This window comes from Oncorhynchus mykiss, chromosome 4 (genome assembly GCF_057628025.1).
Source record: "Oncorhynchus mykiss isolate SJ-2025 chromosome 4, ASM5762802v1, whole genome shotgun sequence".
Taxonomy (NCBI): domain Eukaryota; kingdom Metazoa; phylum Chordata; class Actinopteri; order Salmoniformes; family Salmonidae; genus Oncorhynchus; species Oncorhynchus mykiss.
Genome location: NC_143025.1, coordinates 38,094,135 through 38,109,626, shown reverse-complemented (window position 1 = coordinate 38,109,626; position 15,492 = coordinate 38,094,135). Strand labels below are relative to the sequence as shown.

Sequence of the window (15,492 nt, the reverse complement as noted above, 5' to 3'; positions counted from 1 at the left end):
CATGCCTTTTGTTGGACTTTGTTTTGCTCTTGGGTCAGGGGTGGTGGGGGGGGGGTGCTAGCCTCTATGATTGTCTGCTCTAAGGCCCATGTATTCTGAGAAAAGGGCACCCTTCTGATAAAATAACTATTACCCACCAACCTCTCTCCCTCCTACATTCTCTCATCTTCCATCCCTCTCCAAGATCGGTCTCTTCTCCTAGATCGTGCTCGGTCTCTCTCACGCCATCTCTTTGTGTCATATAATTAGTGTGTAGGGAGATGGAGGGTGGCACAGAGAGGATGTTGGGATGTGTAATCCATCCATTACCTGCCTACCGAGCCCAGAGCAGTCCCTGATAATAAAACTATTACTACGCCCCTTTGTGTGTTTGTGTGTGTCTCTAGTATGTGTGTGTGTGTGTATATATGTGTACAGCTCCTGATATTTAGACCATTAATACGCTATTTAACCGAGGCGTCGTCACAGTGACAAATTACTGTTGCGTCGCCCTGGGGAACATGTTCACACAGCAGAGCTTACCACGGCAACACAGAGCATTAATACACGCTAAGGAGCTCTCACACACACACAATGTAGACCAAGGTTATTGTAGTAGCTAAACTAAAACTGAAACAAATACGAAAACGAATCATGAAAAAACTATTTAATAAACTGAAATAAAATAATTTACAAAACTAAAACTATACTGAAACTATTATCTTTGACTCCAAAACAAACTAAAATTCAATTAAAACCATCATGAATTATGTTCAGTTAGTTTTCTTCCTAAACTTTGGGTAAAAATCTAATGGAAGTTTCAATGTGGTTTTAAAGCTTTTGGGGGGGTTCAAGCTCCTGAATCTGGTGGGTAAATGATGTTAGGAGATGGCAATGTTTCCAATAGGTCTAGCTTGTGCATCACTATCACTAGCTAAACCGGGGAAAAACGTCTAGGTAGCTAACTTGGTTATTCTTACAAGCATTTGATTGGCGTAAACCACAATGCATCAGTGGTGTGAACATGGGCGAAACACCAGTTTCCTTCCACCATATTGTTTTGCCCCAGTCTCAGCGCTATTCCCTTTAAATCCAAGTCATATTGAGATTGGCTTAATAATTGAAAGGTAACCTATGACCTGACCCATCACCTTATGTATAACTGCCCCACAATGCAAGAAGTGACTCCCCCCCCCAAAAAAAAAAAAAACACTATACAACAGTATTTACTATGTATCTTACAGGATGAATGTGCAACAAGCTCTCACTGCAGAATCCGTTTGTCCATAAACGTCAAATTTCAAAGGTCATTCATTCCGAATGATTAAGGGTCAAGGTTTGGGATAGGGTTCAAGCAAAACAACTCCAAGGTTAAGTTTAGGCATCATCTCTGAATGGTTAAAGTAACTGCCCAGTGTTTCCAGAATTCTATTAAATATGCTTACAATATAAATGTTTTTCCTTCCAATTAGTTTTTATTAAGTATGCTAAATAAACTGCTTTTCTGAGTTGGAATGGTGTGGATTTATACCGGTCATAAAAAATATGCACGCAAGTAGACCGCTGATTGGCCAGCTCATCCTCCTCAAGGAGATGACATGTTCTATGAGGAAATTGCAAGCATTTTTTAAATGGTCTGTTTGAGGTGGATTTTTTTTTTTTTAAAGTGTTTTTTTCTCCAATTATATGCTTTGGTCACAAATGCGAGTATATGACTAGTCAACTCGTAACCAAATGATGTTGTTAACAGAATATGAACTCTTCAAAGTAAGGGTTGAGGTTTGTGATAGGGTTAAAACAAAAAACAGTGCCTAGAACTGGGATTGAGCTCGCGACCCTCGGAGCCGGAGCTCGCGACCCCCGGAGCTTATGACTTACAACCATCCGGCATCCCCGTCCACAACGCAGTAGAAAACTGGTAGTCTACTTGGTGGTTATAGCACTCGCCCTTTTCCCCTAGTGGCTTGGTTTTGTAATAATCTCCCGACGTCCTGCTTACCTGGACAGATGTCGAATTTCACAGTGGATCTTGAGCGACCAAGCTGGAATGAGGACAGGATTGGATGATTAGGAAACAACGACTACCCTTTCTTTCACTGCCTTTTTTCTTCAATATACCTTTATGCAGAAAGTGCACACCAGTTCTGCCCACTGTAACAATCAATGTGCCCATGTGTGCATGTGACTGATCCACCTGATTCTCTATGTGATCTATTGACAGTGGAGAGAGAGAGAGAGCTCGACATGATTGTAACACGAGACAAAATTCACAAATTCTACACTACAATGTAGTCCGGTCTTAAAGATGCAATATGCAGAAATCGCTCCGCCATTTCCTGGTTGCTAAAATTGTACAGTAGCATTTGGTGGACCGGAAAAGCAAATTGGTACAATTTAAGGTCATGTGGCAATCAATAATGCAGGCACTAGGGATGGGAGCGTGAGGGTCTGTGCAGATGAGATGTAGTCGTTGTTTGTGTGCATCTGTAAGTTGATGTTTGTATCTGGTGTATATTTTTTATTTATTTTTATGACAAATCAAATATTTTTTAAAGAACAGGAGCACGAGGGTTTGATTTCTAAAAGATGTGTCCTGAGATTTGGTCTAAAGTCCTAAATGAATCAGGAATGAGCAAGGTCAACTATACCATAAGGACCCCTTATTCATGTCCTCATTACATGTTGTGCAAAAAGACTCACTCACGGTCTGTAAAGTTTAAACAAACAATATTGGAATCACCATGGTCACAACCATAAATGGTCAACTCCATCTGCCTGATAGATTAAGATGGAATAATCATTTTTCTTCAAATATGTTACGTTTAATTAGGTTTTAGTTATTAAGAAACTGAGAGAGAAAAAAATGCTACTGTGTATACCACTACAATGAAGAAGAAAACAAGATATACAGTACCAGTCAAACGTTTGGACACACCTACTCATTCCAGGGTTTTCATTATTTTTTACTATTTTCCACATTGTAGAATAATAGCAAAGATATCAAAACTATGAAATGACCCATATGCAATAATGTAGTAACCAATGTTATATTTGTTATATTTAAGATTCTTCAAAGTAGCCACCCTTTGCCTTGATGACAGCTTTGCACACTCTTGACATTCTCTCAACCAGCTTCATGAGGTAGTCACCTGGAATGCACTTCAATTAACAGGTATGCCTTGTTACAAGTTAATTTGTGGATTTTTTTCCCCTTCTTAATGGGTTTGAGCCAATCAGTTAGGGGGGTGATATACAGAAGATGGCCTTTTACAAAATAGGGCTAAGTCCATATTATGGCAAGAACAGCTCAAATAACCAAAGAGTCCAGAGGCCAGTCCATAATTATTTTAAGATAGTCAATGCGGAAATTGTAAAGAACTTTAAAAGTTTCTTCAAGTGCAGTCGCAAAAACTATCATGCTCTATGATGAAATTGGCTCTCATGAAGTCCGCCACAGGAAAGGAATACCCAGAGTTACCTCTTCTGTAGAGGATAAGTTCATTAGAGTTACCAGACTCAGAAAGAAAGAGACTCAGAAAGAGTTCAAGTAACAGACATCTCAACATCAACTGTTCAGAGGAGGCCTTCGTGGTCGAATTGGTGCAAAGAAACCACTACTAAAGGACACCAATAAGAAGAAGAGACTTGCTTGGGCCATAAAACCCAAGCAATGGACATTAGCCGGTGGAAATCTGTCCTTTGGTCTGATGAGTCCAAATTTGATATTTTTTGATCCAACAGCCATGTCTTTGTGAGACGCAGAGTACGTGAACGGATGATCTCCACATGTGTGGTTCCCACCGTGAAGCATAGAAAATCAGGTGTGATGGTGTGGGGGTGTTTTGCTGGTGACACTGTCAGTGATTTATTTAGAATTCAAGACACACTTACCCAGCATGGCTACCACAGCATTCTGCAGTGATACACCATCCCATCTGGTTTGGGCTTAGTGTGACTATCATTTGTTTTTCAACAGGACAATGACCCAAAACACACCTCCAAGCTTTGTAAGGGCTATTTGACCTTGGAGAGTGATGGAGTGCTGCATCAGATGACCTGGCCTCCACAATCACCCGACCTCAACCCAATTGAGATGGTTTGGGATGAGTTGGACCACAGAGTGAAGGAAAAGCAGCCAACAAGTGCTCAGCATATGCGGAAACTCATTCAAGACTGTTGGAAAAGCATTCCTCATTAAGCTGGTTGAGAGAATGCCAAGAGTGTGCAAAGCTCTCATCAAGGCAAAGGGTGGCTACTTTGATGTCTTCACTATTATTCAACAATATAAATATTTAAAAATATATATTAAAAAAAAAAATCTTCTCCATCAGATGTTTGTCAACTCAATTCCATCAGTGCTGAAAGATCTGATTAGATTCTTTTTTTTTATGGGATTTTTCAAATGTTTGTATTTAACTCATTTTTAGAGGCAAAAATATGTTTGTTTTGAGTATCTGTGGTCAACTCCGTCAGAGGCTTGTCAATATTTGAATCACTGTTGTGCAACATATTTCTACATTTACATTTTGGTCATTTCCAGGCGCTCTTATCCAGAGCGACTTACAGTACAGTGTGAGCATACATGTTCATATTTCATACATGTTGCTCAACAATTTAAGTATTTGCTGTGCAAGATCTAAGGGATAATGTTTGCTTTATAAAATGTTGTTTTATGTTCTAAATCTAGAAAAATATACCAAAATGCTAATGGAATTAGCTCTGGAGCATATAATAGTGCTATAAAATATTATATTTCTACTGCATATTTAAAAATCTAAAGTTAGAATTAAACAATCAAGGTTTTTAAACACTTGTTGGACAATAATTGTACAAATGAAATGCCTTTTATGGTGACTGAAGGAGTTTACATAAATCCAACAAGTTGCATTTTATGAAGACATTTTGGGGGGGGGGGGGGGGGGGTTGTGTGATAGCTGATACTTTGGTCTATCAAGCATATAGATTAAGACAAATATCTGTGGGGGAAAAAAGTTTAGATTGTCCAGTCTTTCAAGAATTCTTGAGCTCTAAAAACAGGAACATTTTCTCTCAGCCTCATGGCAAAATGTGTAATAAACTGTGTGGTTCGAGCCCTGAATGCTGATTTGGCTGGAAGCCACGGTGTATCAGACCAGAGGTATTACGGAACGTATTTGATCAAATGTTACTGTTCTAATTACGTTGGTAACCAGTTTATATGATCAATAAGGCACCTGGGGGGGGGGGGGGGGTATGTAGCCAATATAACAAGGCTACGGGAAGTGTCCAGGCACTCCGCATTGCATCGTGCGTAAGACCAGCCATGGTATATTGGCCATATACCACACCTCCTCGTGCCTTATTGCTTAAAAATAGCATGAGATTAGCTATTAAACTACACCTTTTTTTCTGTGTCCCATGGCAACAAAAAGGTTTGGGAGGGGGTCTTGCTCGAACCTTGCGGGCCATTTTGCGCTACGCCACTGCCGAAGACCGGGAGCTATCACTCTTCCATCCTCCCTTCTTGTTTCCCTACTTCCTCTTGCTGAAGATGTAAGTGCCTTAGACAGGTGTCTGCTGCTGCTTGTCTCAAACCCTCAACACAGGCTGCTGAGCTCGGCAAAGCCTAATTAAGATCAATATTTGAATGTTTTGTAAAAGCGCACAAGAAAAGGGAGAGGAGAGAGAGGTGTGTGTGTGTGTGTGTGTGTGTGTGTGTGTGTTTCTTCTCCGCAGTAGCATAAAAAATACAAACTTATTATAAACAGAGTGGCTATTCCATTAATAAAGATCAGTTTCTTTGTGAGAAATTATTCATTAGCTCTCCTCACTCATCCAACTTTTTTCTTTCCTTCTGTCATTACCTCTTTCCCTACATTATCTTCATGGCTCATAGATTCAAGATGTGCAAGTATTGGATAAAGTAAACTGACTTTTTCACTGACTCAATGTCAGCTGTGGCAAACACCTAACAACATGTAGGCAGGTATGTAGGGTTTTCTGTCAAATCTCCATTTAACATGTTGCCTCTTCCTGTTGACCTTCTATTGGCTTCATAAAGTGTGTATGTGTGTCCCTCTAGAAATTGAAACTGATTCCTTAAGACCAGCATTTAAGACTTTAAGATGGCCACAAAAACTCTGTCTCTGATAACCTTAACCCCCCCCCCCCCCCCACACACACACACACACACACACGCACACACACACACACAGACCAAGGAGTAGACTTTGGAAAGAAGAGGGTTAACTTCGCCCAAAGCTTGGGCTTGTGCCCACCCTGCTCAAATAATCTCCCACTCGCTATGTGGATCTCCCGCGTGCTGATGTCCATTTTTGCTTAAATCGGTAAGAACTGCACCAGCAGCGAACACCCAATATGCAAAGACACAAAGGAATCCCTGACTTCTTCTAAATGTATGTCTCAAGGCCTCGGCCACACACACTTCCCTCTCACAATGAATGGACCAAATGGCAGATCTTCTTAAATGTGGCATTTCAATGCGGACTGCTTAGCTTGGCATTTGGGGTCCGGCTCCTGCTTATTTGATAAAACCCCAACCCCCGTTATGATGACTTAGTGCACCTTAAACTTCAAATACCTTGATATTTCTGTCCCGTTTTCATCTTACAGTCCTACTTTTCTTTTCATCTTAGCCAGCAGATTTGAGCCAGGAAGAGAGAATGCGTCCCAACTGGCACCCAATTCCCTACATAGTGCACTACATTTGACCAGAGCCCTATTGGCCATGGTCAAAAGTGGTGCACTACATTCGGGATAAGATGCCATTTGGGAGGCAAATAGTGTATTTCACATCTGTAGTGTTGGACAGGAAGTTGAGCTCAGCGCAGTGTCAGGACGCACACAGTGTATTTCACAGCTGTAGTGTTGGACAGGAAGTTGAGCTCAGCGCAGTCAGGTGCAGGTTTTATGGTGGCTATTGGCTACTCTTCTGCCCTATTCATCTCATATTATACCTGACTAAGTTAACTTACTGCTTGCCCTCCACCTTTTTTTCCATCTCAATATCACTAGACCACACGAGTCTGGGGGCCTAGGGGCCATGTAGGTTCATTTGACAATGCACTACCATTACGCATTGCCCCTTAACCATTATTAACTTAGGCTACTGACGTTTTTCATCGTATCACTAGACCACACCAGTCTCTCTCTGCAGGGCCTAAAGGGCTATGAAAAATGTATTCCTTTAATGTATACTAAACAAAAATAGAAATGCAACATGCAACATTTTCAAACATTTTACTATATGGAAATCGGTCCATTTAAATACATTCCGTAGGCTCTAATCTATGGATTTCACATGACTGGGAATACAGATATGCAACTGTTGGTCACAAATACCTTTTTAGAAAAAAAGGTAGGGGCATGGATCGGAAAAGATTATCTGGTGTGGCCACCATTTGCCACAATTATCATGCTGAGACAAGAGGTTATGGTGTCGGATGAACAGCACGACAATGGGCCTCAGGATCTCGTCAGGGTTGCTCTGCATTCAAATTGCCATCGAAAAAAAATGCAATTGTGTTCTTTGTCCATAGTTTATGCCTGCCCATACCATAACCCCACTGCCACCATGGAACACCCTGTTCACCTTTACATCAGCAAACCACTCACCCACACGACACCATACACATGGTCTGCGGTTGTAAGGCCGGTTGGACATACCGCTAAATTCTCTAAAATGACATTGGAGGTAGCTTATGGTAGAGAAATGAACATTAAATTCTCTGGCAACAGCTCTAGTGGACATTCCTGCAGTCAGCATGCCAATTGCACACTCCCTCAACTTGTGACATCGGGCATTGTGTTGTGTGACAAAATTGCACATTTTAGAGCGGCCTTTTAATATTCCCAAGCACAAGTTGCACCTGTGTAATCAGCTTTTTGATTTGCCACACCTGTCAGGTGGATGGATTATTTTGGCAAAGGAGGAACGCTCACTAACAGGGATGTAGATACATTTGTGCACACAATTTAAGAGAAATAAGCTTTTTGTGCATATGAAACAATTCTGGGTTATTTTATTTTAGCTCATGAAACATGGGACCAACACTTTACATGTTGCGTTTGTATTTTTGTTCAGTGTAATATGACAAAGAACTATTCTTCCATTATGCTTTAATTGCCCCTCGACTAAACGCCTAACCCAATTTGCAGAGAAAAGACACAAGTGGGCAGAATCTCAGTATTCATCCTACCCTCCCTTGAGACGCATATCACTGGTATCGACGTTCTGCTCAACCTTCTGCTTTGATTTTCTTTAGCCCGGGTGCCTCTCCAGATGAAGACGTATGTCTCCATGATGGGGGGCGTACATTGCGCGTTCCGCGCACGATGGGGGAGCACGTTGCACGCGAAGTTTAATTATTTGTCGATCCGCGGAGATGGGTCGGCATGCAATTTGTAGTTAATTGCGACTTAAAACCCCGAGCAGGGGCCATCACGTGGAATAGCCTAATTGTAATTAATCCCCCCACACCAATCGCCCGGACCCTCAGCCCTACGGAAAATGTGGCTTGATTTTATAGGGGCGTGGTACTAAATCCATCACCACATAGGGTGGACTCGTGATTAGGGAGGTCTGGCCCGGGGATGCCAGGTTCTTTCAGACCACAGCTGCATAGGACCTGTGTCCTTGTATGTGGTATAATATACATCAAATACGGCAAAGGAGGAATAAAGGTATAAAGGTATAATCACACCTCTCCAACTTTTACCGTCCCACTTCATCCCAATATTATCTCATGCTTTTTTTCTATACGCTTTTCATTAGGTGTTTCATTCAGTTTTGAAGTGAAACCTGAGACAACTTTTTGTTGTATTTTTTTTATGAGAGCGTTAACGGGACTCCCCTGCTACCAGTGCTCCCATAAGGGCTTTACGGAGTGACCAAGCACCTCAAACTTAACCAGACTCTCGTATTCCTCCCTTGTTTAGTCTGTTTTATAATAATAATATTGACAATTCTAACGTTTCTGTTATAGACTGGAATAGATATATTATCACCACTGTTCATCCACCCCATTGCTATCAATCGTGTGGAAGTTAGCTAGCCTAGCGGAGCGCCTCCCGCGTACCTTACATGTGCCTGCCTCTCTCCTCTCCGTGCAGTAGCACGATCTCGTCGCTAGAGGGTGAGATGAACCTGTTCCGCGAGCATGAGTTCTGCGTTCCGACAGCTGCCGGCTGGTCCCAGCGCGAGATGTTGCTATAGGATAATGCAAATCCACCGCTGTCATCTTCTCCCATTGGTCCGTCACATACGAGGTGGGAGGGTCGGGCGCGTGGTGTCTTTAAAAGTGCAAATTGCCTTTCCCAGCGTCTCAGTGACACTGCGATGTTGCGCTGCACTGCAGAGCCGAAAGTCACGGCCATCTGCCGGATAGAGAGAGCCAACTGTGAAAGGAATTAATCAGCTCACACACACATATACACACACTCTCACACACAGGACGCAACGTTCCCAGAGTGAAAGGGAAAACCGTGGGGACCGGCGCATTCGTGAGTACACAGCAAACTGATAAATCTGGACTGACCATTCAGAAACGGCACCAGTTAGTCCTGTGTCCCACCACCGCTTAAGGAATATCTATTTTTAATATACATACCTATTTTTTTGCTTGTAAGAACTCTTGAGAACTGTTTTTCTCCGAACCATTCCATTGTGGACTCCAGCAGATGCAGAAAGTGGGAGATTTGTATTATTATTATTTATACGCATCTTTTACGCGCGCGTGTCTAGTGCACAGTGACTTTTTTCCGAGCAGTCATGCTCGTGTCTTGTGTGGAAAGTTTTATTCTGGTCATATGTAACACATGCTGCATGCTGCAGTAACTTCAGTCGCGAGCATCGCGAGCCTTCCTGCTCTCCTCCTGCAGAGAGCCTGGACTCGCTGTCCTTGCGTCAGTCGAGGCGAAGAAGAAGGATACAGGAAAATATATACATTTTTTTTTAAAGACAACAAGAGAGCAACAACTCCAGAACAGGAGATGAGAAAATAAAACCATCCCCTGTGCTGCTTTCCTTCACAACCACTGACTGAAGGACAGTAAATCAGAAGGCGCGAGTCGGTACAGAGGTGGAGGGAGTACAGGACCGGTTGGTGTCTCCAAATTTCACCAGGGGGCTCGAGTTTCAGCCGGCCCTGGGCCGTGGTATTAAAAAGTTAATTTGACCTGGGATAAATTGTCAACAAGAAAATTGGCAGAGGAGAACTGGCAGGTGTACAAGTTAATTTGCGTGCATACATATATTAACACCGGCGCCGCTATACATAGTAGTTGTTTTAAGGACTAGCAGTTTAATACGAAGTACCCCCTCATCTATACAACCTTACAACTCCACGCACCGGGCACACAGACGTCCTCTTCGAATCGAAGAAGCAATCTGCATCCGCGAGGGCTGCCCAGTGTCCTGCCCGGTGTTGGTTTGGCTGTGCGGGCGGGAGTCGTCGCATGGACTGACATGGCCACCGACCTCGCCATGAGCGCAGAGCTGCCCAATAGCCCACTGGCCATCGAGTACGTCAACGACTTCGACCTAATGAAGTTCGAAGTAAAGAAGGAACCTCCAGAGGCTGACCGTTACTGCCACCGCCTCCCCCCGGGATCCCTCTCCTCCACCCCGATTAGCACGCCCTGCTCCTCCGTGCCTTCCTCGCCCAGCTTCTGCGCCCCCAGCCCCGGTGGCCAGTCGAGCCAAAACCTGGCCAACGGCGTCAACAGCAACAACAGCGGCAGCAGCAACACCCAGAGCGTTGGCGGTAAGCCTCAGTTGGAGGACCTGTACTGGATCCCCAGCTACCAGCACCACATCAACCCCGAAGCCCTCAACCTGACCCCCGAGGATGCGGTGGAGGCCCTCATCGGCAACGCCCATCACCACCATCACCACCACCAGGGCTACGAGGGCTTCCGCGGCCAGCAGTATGTAGGGGAGGATCTATCCGCGACCTCGGCCGGTCACCATCACCAGGCCCACCATCACCACCACCACCACGGACACCGCCTCGAGGACCGCTTCTCGGACGAGCAGCTGGTCAGCATGACAGTGCGCGAGCTCAACCGGCAACTGAGGGGGTTCAGCAAAGAGGAGGTGATCCGCCTAAAGCAGAAGAGACGCACGCTCAAGAACCGAGGTTACGCGCAGTCCTGCCGCTACAAGCGCGTGCAGCAGAGGCACATGCTGGAGAGCGAGAAGTGCACGCTCCTGAGCCAGGTGGAACAGCTGAAGCAGGACGTTGCGCGCTTGGCCAAAGAGCGGGACCTCTACAAGGAGAAGTACGACAAGCTGGCGAGCCGAAGCTACAACGGTTGCGGGCCCGGTAACAACAACAGAGACCCCTCCAACGGAAACCACGGGAAACTGGCCTCCACGGAATTCTTCATGTAAGAGACTTATTCGTGACATGACTTTTGCCCCCTTCTTAAACGTATTTAAATTTAAATATATTATTTATATTTTTCTTTTTGCATTTTTTGTTTACAGTTATTCCTTTAGGAAAAACACTCAGTGTACATTTTAAAAGTACAACATAGCATAATGCTTCATATTTAAAGAAACAAGCAAGGTAGGTGCGCACATAGGCTAAGTAGCCTATTTTATGTGCGCAGATATAATTGTTCGATAAGTCTTAAAGATGCTCTTTGAATGAACTTCAATACACCAAGACCTCTTGATCTCGACATGGGATCACAAACTGTCAAATCAATAGACTGATTCATATTTTATGATGCAAAAGATCTCAGAGAAACCCTGATTAACATTTGGAGTCTTGTGAATCAAACTTGGCAAAGTAGACCTACTGAACAGAAAAAAACAAAACTGAAATCCCTATGTTTTTCTCAGACAATAAATCCCTACTTGTTTGTTTTGATTCTTTATATGGCGTCTTAAAAGAGAGCCTTGAGCATCTTGAAGCTGGTGGGACTCAAGGAAGAGAACCCGGTATTTATTTTATCATCATTGGGACTGAATTGAAATCAAAGTGATCGAACCACGGAAAAAGCAATACACCTTTGCAGCTCCTGCAAGCCCCGTTGATGTACCGGACTCTGATGATGGAGGGGACTCCCTGATATAGCCTTCCATCCCCGTTAACGGAAAGGGAACATTTGAATATTGCAAGTCTAGTTCCATCCCTTTTAGCAACCCTGCATGCAGGACATGTATGGTACGGTAACCCAAACCTCCAGTCATCTAACACGAAAGCATGGCCCATGGTTCTTTCCTCCTGTCTTGGTACTTTCCTCTCCTCCTCTCTCATCCTTCTCTTCCTATATTAAGGCCAAGGACGCGTCTTAACCGATATTTTCAATCGATTTTTCTATTGTTTTAAAACAAAACAAAAACCAAACAAAAATAAATGATCAACTGGGCCAGATATTCGACTTGATTTATTCCCAAGTGTACATATGTGTAGAGAACAGTTTTTGTGTTATTTAGTTACCTTACTTTTCAAAGCTTTTGTTGCTCGATGATGATTCAGAACGTCTTAATACAATGTTACAGCATGCAAATAGTCTACGATATCCTCTTACTTCTACTGGACATGTGGCCCATATGATGTAAACGAGAAGCCTAACTGCACTAAGATAAGAACATTTTTTGGGGTAACATTTTTTTTGTTATGGCGTATTGATAGTTATGGTAATAAGGTGGATATAGAAATTCGATGGGAGGTGATTTACATAATAGCTACAAATATAAGGATGGCATTCGCTGCTAAAACTCTATGCACCAACTTAACTAAACTCTTAATTCATGGATTTTTTTAAAAATTGTATAATAATAATAATAGAGGTGATCTGGCGGCTTGTGAATACTAATTAATTTAAGTCCGCAGTACGGTGTCTTATAGCTCATTATATCTTCTGTCTGATCTGATGTGTTGAGAGATGGCTACAGAGGATGCTTGTTTTTTGGCATACAAATTAGAATATTTTGAGCTGAGGGTATGGTGCCGACTTAGACTAACTAACAAATCCTTACAGTCATCAAGAAATCCCTGGATCGTGTGTTACCTGCTGCCTAGATATATGATGTGCAATATTGTGCAGAAGTTCTGAACCACTTTGTCAATGCCAGTTGTTAGTGCAAGGCTGATGGCGACCTGTGTAGGAATACAGCCAGGTTGACACGACAAGGATAATTATGAGAGGTGTTTGCAAGTCGAATCATAATTAAGTGGAATAGAGGTGTTGTTTTTTACCTCCCAACATGCTGCAACAGAAGATAATTAATTATCTTGGATAATTGCATAGATTTGAAGTGAACTTCATTGTGGTGCAAATGCAATTCGTCTTAACTTAACGAAATAACTTATTTTGGTACTTTGTCTGATCTTAAACATTTTACAAAAATATGTCCTATTTTAGTGAAAAGTTATTATTGATCGATTATCAATCAATTCATTCATTACTCAGACAATAAAGCGGAGAGATGTGTCATTGGCCTCAGAGATTTATCCTGTGTTTTTGGTGCTAAAATTATTTAGAATTTTTAGAATTCCAACGTGAAACAGGCCTAAACACCAGCATCATGGCAAGATGGTGAAGTATATTCTGCACGGTGCTGTCGATGCCGCGTTCCGGTGAAAGTCGGAACTAGGAAACTCGGAAATATCCGACTTCCGAGTTTCCTAGTTCCGACTAGTATGTGAACGCTATATCTTTAGGCTATATATGATTTCTATATATTTATTCGAGAAACGTTTAAATGTCCCAAGTGTGAATAAGTCAAAACAAAGACATGTTTCAAAATGGAATGTTGTTGAGAATGTTGTTTTCAAAATGTTTAATAAAAAATTCTGTCCAAAATCTGTTCATCCTTCCCCATGTCTTTCGTTTAAATGTGCCTTCAAGCATTGAACAGTTGGGCTCCGCCGAAAATATAATGTTTACTCAATACACACAAAAGGTTAAAACATCTACAGTAGCCTTATAAGAAAATAAATAGCAGTTTTTTTATAGGCCTATTAATTATTTCGAAAATAATTGTGAAAATTAAACACCTCTCGCCTGAAGCGCTCGCCTGTTTGCAATGGTAAAGACCTGGATTGCCTTTAGAGAACGAATATCTCACATGTTCAATTAAATTACAGATGTTCTAATTTTGAGAATATCCAGTTAAACACCAGCGGATGTTTTAGCTATAACCGAGCAATTCAAGAATCATATATATATATATATATATATATATATATATATATATATATATATATATATATATATATATATATATACACACACACACACACACACACACACACACACACACACACACACACACACACACACACACACACACACACACACACATATATATATATAGGCCTAAATGGAAAAAAATAAATCAGGAAAAATGCAATGAAAATGTTCTAATTCGCCTATAGGCTAGCTCAGAGTTAAACAAATTAACGTAATTGTAATAGTTTAGATATCCTATGTTTGTGGATTAGGCTATATTTAAACTACTTTTCAGGTTCTGCAACGATTGGCCATCTAAATAAGCTACTGAGCTCCAACGAAATGAGAAGCAATCTGTTGCAAAAAGTATAACACACAGAACCGAAACCACAATACTCATTTGTTTTATTTAAAATGTACAATTATGATATTATTATTATTATGACCCTTTCATCAACGTTCTTGTTGTGCTGTATTTTAACCGAGATAAGCTACACGTGAACTTGCCTACTTTCCTCATGTCAAACGAAACAGTGTAGTCTATATCACACATCAACCGCAATTTCTGTAAGGACGCACGTTAGTCTAATTTAACCGCCGTTCGACAGAAGATGGGCACGAGCTTCTCCAAGTCCCTCTGCTCGGTATCCGGTAACGCCACAGGACCAAATAGTCTTTCTATACAGCCGTTTAGGCTAGTCAACTACTCTGTGCAGCCCTTTCTCCACTGATCACGAGCTTCCCACTGGGCAAAAAAACTGTTTCCATGTCATTTCAACAAAAACATTCCATGTGATGAAGTTGAATCAACGTGGAAAACTGATTGGACTTCAAATAAGGGAATTTCGTTTTTTTTTCCACCCAACTTTTAACCTAAATCCAATGACATGTGCATGTTTTTCTTGAATTCACGTTAGTTGAAAACTCAACGAAATGTAAATCAAAACTAGATGTTGAACTTAGTCTGTGCCCAGTGGGTTGTATTGCCCGGGGAAAGCCCTGCGCGTCACCATGTGATGGATGGATGGCTCATGGACTTCGCGCACGTTTACTGCCCTGGGCTGGCAATGCTCGCACCGCAAAGGGGGAGGTTCAGAGACGTCGCTGGTGTAAAAGGTAGGAGAGCAGACATCTCTCTCTAAGCGCCGTGAGCATGTTTCTTTGTAATGTGGAGTGTTTAAACAGTGCGTTTAGAGCAGCCAGGCCTAATTTGGGTCCATCCCTTACAAAACAAGAATGCAGTTATAGTGCATTATAACTGCAGTATGCTGCAATCTTGTTTTGTAAGGGATGGACCAAAATTAGGCCTGACTGCTCTAAACACAC

At 42.2% G+C, this 15,492-nt stretch overlaps 1 protein-coding gene across 1 annotated transcript; it reads left to right on the top strand.

Moving 5' to 3' along the window:
- The first annotated feature begins 9,295 nt into the window (after window positions 1–9,295).
- Window positions 9,296–13,797, top strand: LOC110521774 (transcription factor MafAa). The gene has a single exon (XM_090233441.1). It carries the CDS (start codon window positions 10,445–10,447, stop codon window positions 11,369–11,371), a length of 927 nt encoding a protein of 308 aa, XP_090089567.1. The 5' UTR covers window positions 9,296–10,444; the 3' UTR covers window positions 11,372–13,797.
- The last annotated feature ends 1,695 nt before the right edge of the window (window positions 13,798–15,492 follow it).

What these genes read in the sequence shown, in the direction of transcription:
- LOC110521774 (XM_090233441.1), top strand. Translation starts at nt 10,445, where the DNA reads ATGGCCACCGACCTCGCCATGAGCGCAGAGCTGCCCAATAGCCCACTG.